General features: G+C 37.4%; 1 protein-coding gene across 8 annotated transcripts; it reads right to left on the bottom strand.

Moving 5' to 3' along the window:
* Window positions 1-2,478: 2,478 nt before the first annotated feature.
* On the bottom strand, window positions 2,479-13,231 carry LOC132035408 (bifunctional protein FolD 2-like). 8 transcript variants are annotated; one of them, XM_059425676.1, is made up of 6 exons: window positions 12,937-13,230; window positions 8,054-8,373; window positions 5,648-6,121; window positions 5,153-5,392; window positions 3,396-3,440; window positions 2,479-3,054 (listed from the first exon to the last, which is right to left on the bottom strand). In XM_059425676.1, exons 1-4 carry the CDS (start codon window positions 13,082-13,084, stop codon window positions 5,222-5,224), a joined length of 1,113 nt encoding a protein of 370 aa, XP_059281659.1. In that variant the 5' UTR covers window positions 13,085-13,230; the 3' UTR covers window positions 2,479-3,054; window positions 3,396-3,440; window positions 5,153-5,221. The 8 variants fall into 8 exon arrangements, with proteins under 8 accessions (XP_059281659.1, XP_059281656.1, XP_059281657.1 ...); XM_059425673.1 differs by having other exon boundaries at window positions 3,396-4,803; XM_059425674.1 differs by having other exon boundaries at window positions 3,396-3,651; window positions 4,303-5,392.
* Window positions 13,232-16,373: the final 3,142 nt, after the last annotated feature.

Below are 16,373 nucleotides of genomic sequence, written 5' to 3' on the forward strand. Positions count from 1 at the left end.
TTTAGCAAGCCTTAAAAAGGAAGAGAATTATAATAGAGAGGTCACAAGGTATTAAGTTGAAGATAGCTATGGGTTGCGTTTGAAAGGGAAATTTTGATTGAATTAAGTTTAATTTGAATGAGATCTCTTGATTATGTTATTGTTGATGTTGCTATTGTTGTTTTGGGAGTTGTTTTGGAATTTGGTGGGGATAGATAAAATAGGGGAAATGTTGCCCAATTTTCGTTAGCTCACTAATTACTCTAGTTTGACCTTATGAGAGTTTTCAAGGCTTAACTCTAGTATGAACCATCTTGAATGTAGATTTACAAGCTTAGGAGGATAAGCGTTAAGTAGTTAAGGAGACAACAAGGTATGTTAAGGCTAACTCGTTCCTTCTTATAGCATGATCACCTTGATATGAATATATATACAAATGTCCTCCATAATGACTCCATTCCTAGAAATACAAAAAGCTTATGGTTTTTGATGTTCTTATGATATTATTGACCTTTGTTTCATGATTATTGATCTTGTTCATTATTGTTGACCTCACCTTATGATTATTGTTCCTTCAAAGTGAGATATAGCAATGATGATGGTTCCACAATGGTAATCGGAGGTTTACCGACCTTATGTCACTCCGATATAGTTGTAAGTTTTCTTTGTACTCTCATGCATGCTTTATATATATAGCTATTATCTCACACCGAGCCGCGCTATAGACGGCTGGGTACGGCACCTACTGTGCACACTACTGCATTGGGTACGTTATGATGTTACCCTGGACGCGGGATGCCGCGTATATGGGATGATGATGATATAATGATGACACCGAGCCTATATGGCCGGGTATGGTATTATATATGTATGTATGAAAATGTTTTTTTTTTAAAGCTAAGCATGCATGACATCTGTCTTAAGAGGAATTCAGCTATACAGGTCATTCCTCTTACCTCTTGTTACTTTCATGTCTTTATTATATTGTTTTCCATGCCTTACATACTCAGTATATTATTCGTACTGCGGTCCTTTGTTGTGGACGTTGCGTTCATGCCTGCAGATAGACAGAGAGACGGACTAAACCCCTAGGCAGCTTTATCAGCGATTGTACAGGAGTGCTCCACTTGTTCCAGAGCTGGTGTTCAGCTGGTACTATTATTTTGTGTATATATGGGCATGGCGGGGTCCTGTCCCGTCCTTATGATGTTATGCACTCCATATAGAGGCTCGTAGACAGATGTGCATAGTTAGACGTTCTATGACCTCTCCGGTTCACATTTTGTTATATCATTTTTGGCAGCCTTGTCGGCTTGTATATATGGGCATAGTTTGATAGTGAATTTACATGTGCATATATCTCTTGGGCTTATGCCCTTACAGATTATGGTGCTTATGAGTTAGCTTTGTGGTCCACTTAGATATAGATTATGGAATGTAAGTCGTGAGGTGCTCGACAGGTTAACTCCGGGTGCCCATCATGGCTCTTCGGTTGGGTCGTGACATTAACATTTTCAACTCGCACGAAACTACTAGCAACTACCCACGCATCCGTATAACCTTCCAAATCATGTCCCACCTTTAGTTTAAAGTTTCACATCCCTCGTATCATTAACTCTTGTTTGCACGCAAAATGTCAAGTTTTGCAGGTAGTACACACTCTCATTTATTTTCATTAAGATCAAGACGTTTGAATCTGAATACACATATGAATCTTAAGATGTGCGAATCTAAATGCACATCTAATTATTAAGATGATGTATTAAGATCTGAATATAAAATAATTAAGACGGTTTATTTGTTCAACATCTGAATATATAAAATTTATCTGAATTTAAAAATTAATATAAATAAAATTTCATAAAATACTAAATTCAAATATTGTATCAACAAAATATTTTTAATAAATTATATGACGGTTAGTGGTGGCGATGGCTAGCGCTAGCGATGGCAGTGGTAGTTGTGGGTGTGAATTGGGGATGGTTTTGGCTAGTTGTGGCTAGTAAGTAGTGGTGATGGTGGCTGGTTGTAGTGGTTAGTGATAGTGGTTGATGGTGATAGTTGGTGGCGGCGACTGATAATGAAGGCGTGGTTGGCATCCTATCGGGGTGACTAATGGTGTTACTTCTTGTGGTAATTGTGTTTGGCGGTGATGATTGTAAATGGTAACTAGTGGTTTGGTGACGGTTGATTGCAGGGATTGGCAGTAGTAGTGGTTGTGCCTAAGTATGGTGGGTGGTGATTAAAATTCAGACCTAAAAAACAAACTGACTTTCTGATTGAGATATGAATAATTAAAATTATGACATTCATTAAGTGCAAACAAATGAAGCCTTAAACCTAAACAATTGGAAACTTCTGCAGGGCGCCACATCTCTTTACTTTCAATGACCAGCCTTAGATCATTAAGGTACAGGAGGACCTTTTTAGAAAGACAAAGCAAGGTTCACTATCATTATAAACAAGATTGGAGCACAGACTTTAAATCTGCCACAATCAAAAGTTGAATTTTTTTGAGGATCTTTTTCCTTTTTTGTGGTTAAAGTGACAAAATTATAGTGTGAACGTTGAACCTCATATACAAGTGCTATATAAAAGTAGAAATTCATACAGAATATGATTATCATGTATACCCTACCACCTACGCTAACAAATGCTCCAAAATTTTACAGAATACAGGAATGCTTCTCAGAGTATGTGTAAAGGAGTGAAAACTCCTTCAAGAACTCTTTGATTCATTTCTTTCAAAGTTGTCCAGACAAGTGTCAAAAGAACCAGATTCCATGGTCATGCTCTTCTCCTTTTTCTTCTGAATATCAACTTAGAAACAAGTCTTTGCCAGTGTTCAGCATTACACATTCGATTCAGAACAGGTTACAGATTCCACAACCAAATGAATTATTAAGTGGTTCGCATCTTCCCCAACCTCCCGCACATGAATAAAAAACTAATAAGTATTTTCTTCCTCTTTGCTGATAGCTTCCCATGCTGCTAACCACTCAGAAAGTGGGTTGATTTTCTCAGTTGGAAACATATCGGTTATATTACAGAACCCAAGTTGCGGTCAACCATAGCCTGTTGATGTCAGAAATGAAAAGAAAGTGTTAACAACGGAATCACCAACCAAAGTATAGTGGGTACTTAGCCAAGACACAAGCCTCCATCGGATGCACATCACAAGGCTTGCACACCTAGAAACATTTTTCCAAAAGGAATCTGAAGAGTATTAAACACAAGGGACTTCTTATAAGACATAGAAGCCAACAACCACAAGGAGTCAAAGCAGAATAAGAAATTACTGAATTTAAAGAAAGAATGAATTGGAAAAAGTGGTTCTAACTATGAATTGGAAAAAGTGGTTCTAACTTCATATCAGAGTTGAACAACTGCACATAACTTTAAGTATTAGTACACACCTTGTTTGTTGCTGGTGATCATTTAAAAGTGTCTCATGATAGTATCTGTAAAGTATTAAGTGGAAAGTTAACTATTGGAAAAGCAATTTGTTTCTTCTTCAATAATGTAGGAAAAACAATTGTTTTGAGGGGAAAATCCTTTTGCTTATATAATTTGGGCTTGTGTGCACATGTATAGGAGTAACAGCCCTATTTAGGTGTTCTACTCGTAAAGTTTGTTACCTGTCAAAAGGACCTTACAATAAACCAAAAAAAGCTTGTTTGTTTTAGATGGTAATCTCCTTATAGCTATACTTGGTACAACAGAAAATATGTAAAATCTGGACTGACAGAATCAATTAATACATTTTGCTTTATATCCTAGATTACTCTCAAAAGAAAACTACCTCAAGAAATTAGAATTACCAAAGATTTTGTTTCCTAAACTATACCAAATTACACAAGATAATTGTAGGACTCACAGATAAGGGGGTATACATCCCTGCATTGGTCACTCTCTTTTGAGCCGAGGGTCTATCGGAAACAACCTCTCTACCCCGTAAAGGTAGAGGTAAGGTCTGCGTACATCCTACCCTCCTCAGACCCCACTTTTGGGATTACACTGAGTATGTTGTTGTTGTTGTTTGTTTCCTAAACTATACCAAATTACACAAGATAATTGTCGGACTCATAGATAAGGGGGTATACATCTTACGGCTGCTTGGATAAGTCACACAAAACCCCCAAACTTGTAGTTTTTATTTTTATTTTATTTTTTGATACGGTAACAAATTTGTATTAAAATCACAAAAGGCTGTGAGGACCATATTTACAGAGAGTATGTCGCAAAAATTCTAGACTAAACAATATCTACTGCTCTATAGAGACTCTAGGACTAGTAGTAGAGACTCGGTGTCTTCTAATGTACTCTTGTTTACACCAAAAATGAGAAAGCAAAATACAACTAAGTTTTATCTCTTGGACTGGGTTGTGTTTGCCTCCAAAGCATCTTAGATTCATTTCCTTAATCCACCATATGCTGTCCAGGATCATATTCCATCTTCCTTTTGAGCTGTTGTGCCAGGATATCGGTGTATTCATTGGCATGCTAGGAAGATGTCCCATAGTTGTGCAGTCACTTACAGTGCATGAAAAGATGACTATCTGTTTCTGCATTTTTCCCACATAAGCGGCAAATAGAACAAAGTTGCATTCCCCTTCTTTGTAGGTGACTATATGTATTCCCCAAACATATAGTTGTTATAGAGTTTAGAAGAAGTTAATACATTATTTCAGGTCTCTTTTTTTATTTTATCATTGAAAAGCATATCAGGTAATTGTACATCTGAAAGAGAAATCTTGGAAGTGCAACAAAGAATCTCGAAAGTCAATTTGGGCTCTTATGTACCCCACTCATTTCCTCTTTTGCCTAGAACACAAGGGGAAGAAGAAACAAAAATTTCATTACCAGTCGCAAGAGTATGCAAAATTTAGATTATCTAGGGAGCTATGTCACTCGGACTCATCAAAAATGTTGTCACACCGTGGAGGATCCTCTGTAGGATACGACACGTACCTGTTGATTATTTTGAAAAGTCCGAGCAACATTGTGGAAAGTGAAATGCAGAACATGATTGTGGTTATGATCCATTCTATTAAAGAAATGGATATTGGGCCTAACTTAACACCAAAAACTAGCCCAAGAGGTGAGGATTGCCCAAGACCATATAAAGAGTTCAAATTCCCTTCCCATACTCGATGTGGGACCCAACACATACCTCGGGAGTTTCCTGCTGGAAACAATACAGTGTCCTCAATATTGGTAGATTAAAATTAAAAGCAACCAATTATTGGGTGTGCCTGTAAGTACGCTTAGCAGTATCAACAGTGTTGGAAAGGAGCATAGAGATTGTAATGGGTCCAACACCTCCGGGAACAGGGGTACATGAGGCCTTCACTATGGCTTCCTCATAGCAAACATCTCCAACCAGGCAATGTCCCTGCAAACTGCTAGTATCCTGCATAAGACCATAGCTATCAATATAAAGAATGACACTCATAATTCACAATAGAGAAATTAGAAAAGTGAGGACTTAAGATTTAAAAGGTAACTGCTCAGTGTGAACCAAGATATCTACAAAGGAACTATTGTAGGCTGTACCACTAGTATGCATAAAAAACTAAAGTGTAAATTGCCAAAGAAGAATCTAAAGTCAATTTAGCATGCACAACAAATCCAAGCATGTATTTGCAACATATCTGCTAGTGGTTACCTCAACTGAATTTGCACCCATATCAACAACAATAACCCCTGGTTTCAGCCAGTGCCCTCGGATCATGTTTGGAACTCCAATATCTGAAACCAATATGTCAGCCCCACGGGTTATTTGCTCTGGGTTCCCAGTAAATGCATGCACAGTAGTGACTGTTGCATGGTGCCTCTGCGCATTATAAATGCACCAAGCCAAGGATAATAGTTTCCAATTTGGCAGTATAAGAAAATGGTCTACCTGCATTAGCAAAGAAGTGGGCAACCCCACAAGCTTGCTCCTCCCCACCACCACTACATTTTTCGCTTTGATTTCCACATCATTCCTGAGCAGTAACTCAATGCAACTCTTTGAAGCACAAGGGATGAATGATGGTTCCCTTCCCCGCATGGCAAGATTTCCCATATTGGTCGGATGGAAGCCATCCACATCTTTCTCCGGACTCACATAGCTTATAATCTTTTCTTCATCCAAGTGCTGTGCCCATAAATCAATTCCAAAGTTAGAATATGCTAAAGATCACCCTTTAGGACTAAATTCAAAAAGGAAAATCATCCGAACATGAAGATTCTGGAGAAGAATCTAGGGAAGAACCAATACAACACTTTTAATAGCTAAATGTCTGACTTACTACGTGATATGGCATCAAATGGGAGCCAAACCCAATAGGATAAAAAGAGTAGATACATGATAGAAACAACAACAATGAATAGAGAGACATGCCTATCAGCTGCACAAAGAGAAATGTTCAAAAGCACACAGATTTAAGAGCGATGAGGTTGTTTTCTCCATGACCCAAAGAAAAAGGGCAGATATGAAGTGAGATTAAACTTGTACAGATCTGTCTTATCCACAGAAAGTCTTCTATTTCTTTCCAACAGAATAAACTGATAAGACTAAAGCATCCAAGCACCAACTCCCGCGCTTCTGATAACGGACAATGCATAAGTGCTTCTAGGCCAAAAGAGAGAATTAATCAATGACAGTTGTTTGCCCAATCACAATGAAGAAACATTTTGTGTAGTGTACAGTGTCCTTAGCTCTCACACTAAAATGCACCCATCCACAAAATTTACTTCCTCCTAATGAAGATTATCCACAGTAATTAGGTGATTCCAAACAAGCCTTACAAGCAAGGGAAAAAACTATAGAAAAGCTTTCCTAGGACCATTAAGCACCAATTAATTTTCAAAGGAGAAAAATCCTTCTCTAGGTTAGTGATGAGGACCACGACACTGCCACTGCTGCTAATAATAATAACACAGCTCGAGGAACGCATCATGGAAAGCATAACCATTGTCGGATATTTGCCTATTCAAGTTGTCTCAATCTCCAAAAGCATACCAATATTATGGAACAATAAAAAAGATAAAATGACATGGATCCAATTCCTGATCTTATCTCTCCTCTCTTTTTTTTTTTTGATAAGGCCTCTTCTCGGATTTGTGGGGGTGAACAATTTGAAAATTGTGAATAGTAACTGCTTCCCAATCGGCAAATTTTGTCGACAATATTTTTGTATGGTGATACATTCTTCAAAATCCCTTCTTTGCACGGCGTGACCTCCCAACAAAAGAAAGTTATTTTTCTCATCCCCGCGTTGAATGAAATGTGAATGGACTATATCTAACCTTTCCTAATCCCCTTCCACAAGAAAAAGAATGTCACCTATTTTCTTTACTGATCCATCTTCCTCTCTCCTTATCAAAATCAATTTTTTTTTAAGTTTATCAGACAGTTCATTCTCCTCAATGTTAAATTTTAATAAGCATTTTCCTAGAAGGGCTTGGTTAAAAAGGTAATGATTCCTGACTCGCAATCCTCCACAAGAAATGGTGGACCTTAAATGTCCAATATGATAAGAAAACCTTTACTAGATTTTCTTTTTCCTTCCCATTTAGGAATTTAATTCCATCTGCAATGGACATCAGCATCACAAAAAGTGACATACAATAAGCGGGACATTTGACAAAGAAGTTTTCACAAGGATCAATCTCCCTCCCTTGAAAGAAACTGCTCCTTATAAGTAGCCAATATGGATTCATAGTGCTCAACATAATCAGTCTTGATTAATGTCTTTCTAATAGAAAGGAACAAAACTCTATGAAAGATTGGATGAGGAAAATTAGTGGGTGAGAATACTAACTAAATGTGATTACACGGCAAACACATAACAACAGTTTAAGGGCAAAGAAAGTGTAATATGAAACTTATGTGCTTTTGAGATCGTGATATATGGGCACATGTTGCACAATGAAAGCAGCATGAGCACATAGTTTCATCTGAAAAACAATCTGAAAACAGCTAAATCGAAAAGGAGCCGTGCTTTTAAAAGCTTGAAAATATAATTTGAAGTTAATAAAGAAATAAAGAAAAGATTCAGCTGAGAAGTGGAGATGGGTAAATTACTTTTGGCAAAGGAAGCTGCACAATTACACCATGTATTAATGGATTCTCATTAAAACTTGAAACAGCATCAAGTAATTCAGCTTCACTGCAATCCTCTGGAAGTTCCACGGTGAATGGTGCTATTCCAACTTTCACGCAAGCTTTCACCTTAATATGGACAAAAGATTGAGAATCCCTCCTTCCACCCACAAGGATAACACCTAAACCTGGAGTTTTTCCAATCCTATTCTTCATTTCACAAATTTCAGCTGCTATCCGAGAGTTTATATTGTTTGCAATCGGCTTTCCCTCGAGCACTCTAGCTGTTTGCCCAATAGCTGCTTTATTTACACAACAGTAAAATATTAAGTATGCTTTTATACCAAAGATAATGTGCGTAAGGATTCATTCACAAACAAATTTGCTAAACAAACTAATACAACAGAAGCCGAAAAAAACATCATAGTTTTTTTTAAACAACTAAAAGTGCACTCTCATATGTACATTCTCACAGCGTTATTGATATCACGGTAGTTACTTTGCAACATGAGGAAGGTGGCCACGGAGTAGACCAATTGACATTATTTAACTTCTCGTCCATGCCATTGGAAGTTCAGGAAATTCTTTGTTATAAGTGAGTTCTTCAACAATTTTAAGGCTATAAAAGATAGTTCTTGAAACTAGGGTGACAACACACTATAGTTTTTCGTATTGTGATAAATACAGCGGCTACTAGTTTGTAAATGTGCAGTGCACAAGTTATTAGGGAAAGATTGATGAATTATTACTTTATTATGTAATTGACAATCTTTTCTTTTATGAAGTAATTGGTTTCATTAAATGGCATCAAGAATATGCAATATTACAAGTAGGAACAGAATGCTACATAGTAGCATCAAAAAGCAAAATCAAACCTGTTAGCTACTCTACAAATATGCTATCTTAGGTACAAAGTGCTAACAAAGTTCAAAAAGTTTTCTGTGGAATCTACAGGCTTAGCATTTTCCCAGCTATATAAATACAGAAGAGTGTTAGCTTTTAGGTGTGATCAGGAGTTGATGTTCCAAAAGATACCAGCAGGTATCATTCTCCAGATACTTCTGATGGTATGATCAACTTTCCAGCTACCCAGCTCTCGAAAGCTTCCTTGATACTGAGTGGCATGACCCAGCTAATACCAAAAACAGAGCAGAACATGTCCAAATATCAGTAGCAACTGTACAGTGCAGGAATAAGTGAGTATTGGTTTCGCTTCCCCTTGACACATAAAGCACCTGCTAACTATCTGGAAATTCCTTTTGACAAGATTATCTTGAGTCAGGCATGCTTCATAAAGTGCAGTCCAACTGAAACAGATTATCTTGGCTGGCAGTTTGATTTTCCATATTGATTTCCATGGAAATCCTTATTCAACTTGTACCCTGCCTTCACAGTATACCTTCCATCACTTGTGCCACCCCATTTGAATTTGTCTGCATCATGTTCATTCAATAAGATGCCTTCAAGTGCATCTAACATTCTGACTAAATCCACCACCTCCAAATCCTGTAAGTTCCTCCTTAGAATAATGTTCCAGATGGGGCCATTTTTGTTATAGATGATTGTAGAGTCAAGATCACATGCAATCTGAAAAAGTGTGGTTATCATGCTTCAAGATTGAATTTTCAAGCCATTTATGTTTCCAGAATTTGATTTGTTGTCCGTTCCCAATTGTGAAATGCTGGAGCTCTGAGAATTCCTCCCATAATTTGCATATGTTTTTTCACACACACACCCCATGATGAACACAAAACACCGATGGCTTTGAGTAACATGTTTGCGTTGACCATCTTTCTCCACAGAGTCTGTTTCTCCTGTGTGTACCTCCAAAGTCACTTCATCAGGAGGCACTTGTTGTGAGTTGCCAAGTCTTTAATTCCAAGTCTACCTTGGTGCTTTGGTAAAATGACCCTCTGCCACTTTACCAGGTGGAATTTATGCTCGATGCTATTTGCTTGCCAAAGGAAAATCCTCCTTATCCTGTCCAGATGACTTAACACTTTGTTGGGAATATGGTGGAGTGACATGGGGTATGTGCGAATGCCATTTGTGAGTCCGCAGCCAATATATTCATCACCCTCTTTAACCTTTCAGCCAACATCCTGTAGAACCTCCCCACCAAGCTAATTGGTCTGAATTCTTAGATATCCACTGCACCTACCCTTTTAGGGATTAGGGCAATGAAAGAAGCGTTAAAGTTCTTCTCATATTCCCTGTCTGATAGAAAAAGTTGATTGCAGCCATAATGTTATCCTTCACCACTGACCAACAATGCTTGTAGAAAGCCATATTGAACCCATCTAAGGTGAGAGCCATTTCCCCTTCACAACTACTGATGGTTCCTTCCACTTCATCAACAGAAAAGGGTTTTTAATGCTTCTGAAATTTTGGAACAGTCAGGTCTGAACTTTGGCCTCCAGCTCTCACTTCCCTGGTACAAGTTGTTATACAAATTAATAATCTCCCTCTTAACTATTTCTTGAACATCAACCTGTCCCCATTCACTCTAATTAATCAAGGTGCTATACTTTCTATTAACATAAGCAATCTTGTGAGATTTCTTCGTGTCTAACCACTTCTTGAAGCTCTATCATTGAGGTTGCTCTCGCTTCAAGTTTTTGCACATTGACTACCCCATCTTCCTCAACACTTTCTAGTACTTTAATTTGTTAAGCACATCCCTCTTTCTTCGGTCCAGGTTGCCTAAAGTATCTCTACTCGATTCTTTAAATTTGAGTTTCAGCATCTTAATTTCCAAAGGAATCCCACCAATCTTTTACCATTTCCGAAATCCTTCAGATTCAAGTCACCCTGTTTCAAACATGAAGTTGGATTTTTTCGCTGTCCAATTGCCACATCTTAACTAAATTGGGTTGTGATCTGAGGTTGTTTTCCGTAAAACAAATTGTCTGATGTTACTGAAACTGTCATCCCAATCTGTGGAGAAATTTGAATTGTCACATTTAATCACAGTAAGGATACCACCGCAGAGATGAGGATTGATAAGTTCCATATCTTGTATTAACTCTGAGAACTCTTGCGTAGCCGAACTGAGTCTTGTGCTGTTCTTCTTCTCCCCCAAAAATCTAGTAACATTGATATCCCCTGCTACTATCCAAGGAGATTGCCAGAGCCTCTAACTGTGGCCAGTTCAAAGTGTTCTTATGTACATACCTACTGATGTGGGCCATAAACAGGTGAAATAGCCCACCTAAACCCATTGACAGTGCTTGAAAGTTGAACATAAATTGAGTAGTCACTCACAACACAATCAATTAGTTCGCATTGACGCCTATTCCACAGAATGATTACCCCTCCCCTACTATTTATTGCTTCCAAAGCTCTGAAATCCAACCACCTGTTGGACCAGATCTGTCTTTTTGTCTCCTTTTGCTAGTGTTGAATTTTCGGTTCTTGAAAGCAATATATATCAGTTTTCCAACCATTTATCAGTAACTTTATAATCTCTTCTCCTGCTGGAGTTCAATCCCCTCACATACCAACAATTAATTTGACCTCTAGTCAAGCAAAGGTTGTCTTCAGTCCATGAGTATTCTCTTCCGACTCCCCATAATTGATGTTGAACATTTATCCTTCGAGTTCCCTGCTGCCTTCTTTTTCTGCTGTATATCTCTTATGTTTCATCTATATTTTTGTTGTAAGGAGAAGATTCCTTTTTGAATGGCTAGTTGAACAGATTTGATAGGGGAGTTAGAATGTTCCATTCTAAATCACATTATATACATTTTCTAAACCATCTTAGTGTGTTATCAGTGAAACTTTATATGTATAAAACAAACAGCTTTTTGAATCGCATTGCAAGGGCATCGAAACCACACCCACGAGAAAAGAACCTCATTAACCTTAGATCTCACTAAAGAAAACATAGCCATGTTTTAGCACACTTTTTTTGTTTACTCAAGGATTTCGCTAGTAACAGCAAACTTGGCGTCTAAAAGATATACAAGGTATGCATATGACTCAGCCAGAACCATCAAAATCATCAATCAACTTTATCCCAACTCGTTCAGGATTGGGGCGTTGTTGTTGTTTATCAATACAGCATGATATCAATCTTTCACACTACGACCACAGAAATCTTGAACTTTTTTACCAGACACACCAAATTACTTAAGACTATTAGAACGCTGATATTTTTTATCTTCCAGGTTATTCCGAACACCCCCCAAACCTGATTCTCACTCAATTAATGGCCCATTTTCCATCAATCATTATTCTCAATTTCTCACTTCGAAGGATAGCAAACACATGCTATATTTGACATTAGGGTTGTAATAAGGGATCCAAAAGGTTACAGGAAAGATGAGTAAACAAATGTCGAGCACCAAGGCTCGAGAGAAAGTACCTTCTTTTTTGCTTGATCAACAGGGCAGGATACTACCTTTAAGGACAGGCAATGTATTAGAGAAAATAATAAATGTATTAGCTTTGATATTATTAATCTCTTATTTGGTAGTGTTTTCCAACCTATTTATGACTAATACTATACACCAGGTTCAGTACTATTCTTATACAACCATGGTATTAGCAATGCAAGAGTTATTAATACATGAATAAGCATGGTTAAAGATAGAACCGCCCTAACTAGACCAAACAAAACAGTAGATAAGAAATGACCTCAGCATGACTAATTTCAGCATTAATAATACACCATATTCAATACTATTCTTATACACTAAATGACTCCCTATTCTGAAAAGAGCATAACGCATTGTATTGAATTGATGGCCCCACCACAAATAACAGAAAACATATGCTAAGAGGTGAGCCAAACATGAAGAAAATACGAAGAGCATTACCAGTTGTTCTGTTAAAATAAATAGAGGAAGGAAAGCAGCACTAACAGTTAGTGTTGATGGATGTATCCTTGTTGGGAATCCAAATGTCAGGAAGATCAACGGATGTAAGGGGTGGAAACCATAGACGGTGTCTCTTTGAATGAAATGATTTCTCCAACATTCGATAAAACATCATTCCCCGTCTTTCTTGCATCTCTATTGTGTTATGGGAAAGAAAAAGAAAAGAATCTGTTAAAGAGTTTTCTGAGAGGACGGTGGGAAAAAGTTTAGGAACAAGTCACTACATAGATGCCAACATGAAAAAGGAAAAAGAAAAAAAAAAAAAAAAAAAACTAGACGCTAACCACGATGTGGAACTTTCGTGGTTTCCAATTTGAAAGTACTACCTCATGTGTCAAATTATTTGTGGCTTTATTTTTTACATGCTTGTACAAAAAATATTAATCACTAGGGATATTTGACGAACTTTATTTTATTTATATCTAAGTTATAATCTCCATTAAATGTTTACTCTGTTTATGTATCATTTTCATTAATGAAAAATTTCTTCTAAGGTAAAATGAGGAAAAAATTTACCCAGTCCACTGTGTAATGTGAAGGATGAATCCATCAACCATCTGTTCTTTGAATGTACTTATGTTGCAGGTGTATGGAACAAGCTATTGGTATGGCAAGGAATCCATCGACATGCTATGACCTGGAACCATGAAATGGCTTGGGCTTGGAGTCATATCAAGGGCAGAAGTCCTGAGGAGGAAATATACAAAATGGCGTTGGCTGGCTGTGTGTATCAAGTATGGCAAGAGAGGAACCAATGCATTTTTTAATCCAAGAGAAGACATGTTGATCAGCTGGTGAGAAGGATAATTCAAGAGATTTGTGTCCGAGGAAGAATGAAGTCGAAGTTAGCTAGAACTCTAGACAAATTAAATTTTTATCCATGACGGAAGGAGTTTCGAAACAGTGAGGGGATTTATGTGCTACTTGCTACAACCAAGTAAGACCGTGGAATCTTGAGAGACTTATAGTATGTTTTTTAAGGCTAGGCGATGCAATTGGGACTGGAAAGATGTCCAGTTCCCAAAGTTTTTTATTTTTTTTATTTTGTTGTTTTCTTGAGCTGTAACCGATGCACTTTTGGTAATAAAAGTTACTTTATTTACTAAAAAAAATGAGGAAAAATAATTTATTTTGTTTTGAATTTCTAAAAAGACAAATAATTTGAGACAACTATTTTTAGTAATCAAGACAAATAATTTGAGACAGATGGAGTACTCCATCCGTTTTCATTAATTTATGACTTTCCTAAAAAATAATGTCACTTTCTATTTTTAATAACTACTCTACACTCCTTCCGTCCCATATTATTAAAACTATCTGTCCTAAATTACTTGTCAATTTACAAAATCAAGACATAATGTAACGACCTGTTTCGTCGTTACTGTGAATTTCGAGGAAACCCGCAACTCTGACGCCTTAAAAATGTCTTCGTTCAGTTATATTTCTGGAAATCACTAATTCAATCGACACCGTTGTGCACATCGAGTGAGAGCTTGAAATGTGGGCCACCAGGCCTAGTTGGGCCGCCACAACGGCTGTAAGGGCGCTACAGCGGCAGCGCTATAGCGGTGGAATCACCGCCATTGCGGTAAGTGTGCTTGGCACTCAGCCGCCCTAGCGGCGTCGCTAAAGCGGTGAACATACTACTGAAGTTGTTACGTGCAGTGAAAATTCCGTATTTAAGTACCATTTCGGGATTTGACCTCATTTTCCAAAACCCTAAAGAGTCTAGTTGCTATATCCCGTATTTTGTACATTAGGACATTCCGAGTTAACTGCAACAAGTTAAGGACAAGACTATTTCGGGATACGAGGTAGAGACTTTTAACCTCCGATTTAGTTTTAAGGCACAAGTTGCTTATGATTTTATTGGTATGGAATATTAAGGAAGATTAGGGGTTAAAAGTGAATTATTGGAAGTTAATTATTTTCATGAAATAGCCATATATGGCCGTGTGGCATTGTGTGGGCTACCACCATGGCTTGGCTAATTTTAATTGATCCAAGCCGTATGTGCAGGTTATGTACCTGTATTAATCATATATGTAGATGAGTGATGCCAAAGCAAGACTAAGTAAATCATTTTATAACTCTAGAAACTTGGAGAGAACATGGAGAAAAAAAGAGGAGTATTCGGCCAATTTACGGCCGAATGGGTGCCAAGAAAAATTGATCGAAAAAATGATTTCTTCTAGCTTTTCAACTCCTTAGAAGGTGTATAACATCATGGAGTAATCGTTGGAGTAACAAGAACAAGTGTTAGTTAAAGACCAACCCTAGCCAAGTGAAGAACTAAGTGGAAAGGCAAGGTTCAATCTCTCCTTTTTACATGTGTTATGGATGATTTGTGCATGTTGTAGTGTGTAGAAATGGATGAAATTCATGAAACTATGTATGTTGAAGTTGGGCCGTGTAGGTGTTGTGTGTGTTGGAGTGATGAACTAATTTTATTTAATACTTTGAGTTGTTGTTGTTGTTAATTCTATAGTGAAAATGAAAGTTTACTGATTCAAGTTGAAGTTGTAATTGTTGAGGGCTGTTTTAGAAGTTAATGTGATTTTAATATAGTTTCTTGAATTTATGAGAATGATGTTGTTAACGTGTGGATTGTTGGCGTAGTTCGTGAATTTGGAAGAAAGAAATGTGTTGTTGTTGTTCCTATTGAAGTTGGAAGGTTTCGGGTTATGTTGTGGATTGGTTGGGCTGTTTTGAACATTGTGTGGATTGTTTGAAGTGTTCTTGAATCTTGTTTGAATGATCTCGGATTAGCACTTGAATGTGTGACCATTGGTGTTGGTTTGATTGTATGCGGTTGGTTTGAATGTAAATGAAATGCCGTCGAATTATATAAAGGAATTACTAGTGTTAGAATACGTTTTGAATTACTCGTTGATGTTCTTAGTATGGTTGTTGGTATTGTTGTTGACGATTTGGCGAGTTGAATTCTCGGGGTTGTTGAATTTACGGGGGAAATGCTGCCCAAATTTACGTAAATGAAGTGCTAGCTTAGAATTGGATTCCTAAGTTCTTATGACTAATGTTTGGTGTCCAATAAACGTTATTGTAGACCTCGGGGAAGCCCGAGACTTAAGTTTGGATCGGCTTAGGAAGCGGACGAGGTATGTAAAGCCTAACCTTTCTTTCTTTTGGCATGTCTTAGTTGTAAGTAGGCTATGATACGAGCCTCGGGGTAACTCTATTCTTAAGATCCGAGCATGTCTACGATTCTTATTCATATCTTGATGTTGGCATTCTTAACATGGTCGAACTATGGTCCTTATATCTTTTGTATGATTGGATTTTAAATGTTGCATAAAGAATTTTGTTCTTAAAGGATTCTGTATCTACGAACGACCGTAAATTTCATAGACGGGCTCGGATCGCTTTGAAACGTTCGTAGAAGATTTTATAACGAATAATAT

Source organism: Lycium ferocissimum, chromosome 10 (assembly GCF_029784015.1).
Source record: "Lycium ferocissimum isolate CSIRO_LF1 chromosome 10, AGI_CSIRO_Lferr_CH_V1, whole genome shotgun sequence".
Taxonomy (NCBI): Eukaryota; Viridiplantae; Streptophyta; class Magnoliopsida; order Solanales; family Solanaceae; genus Lycium; species Lycium ferocissimum.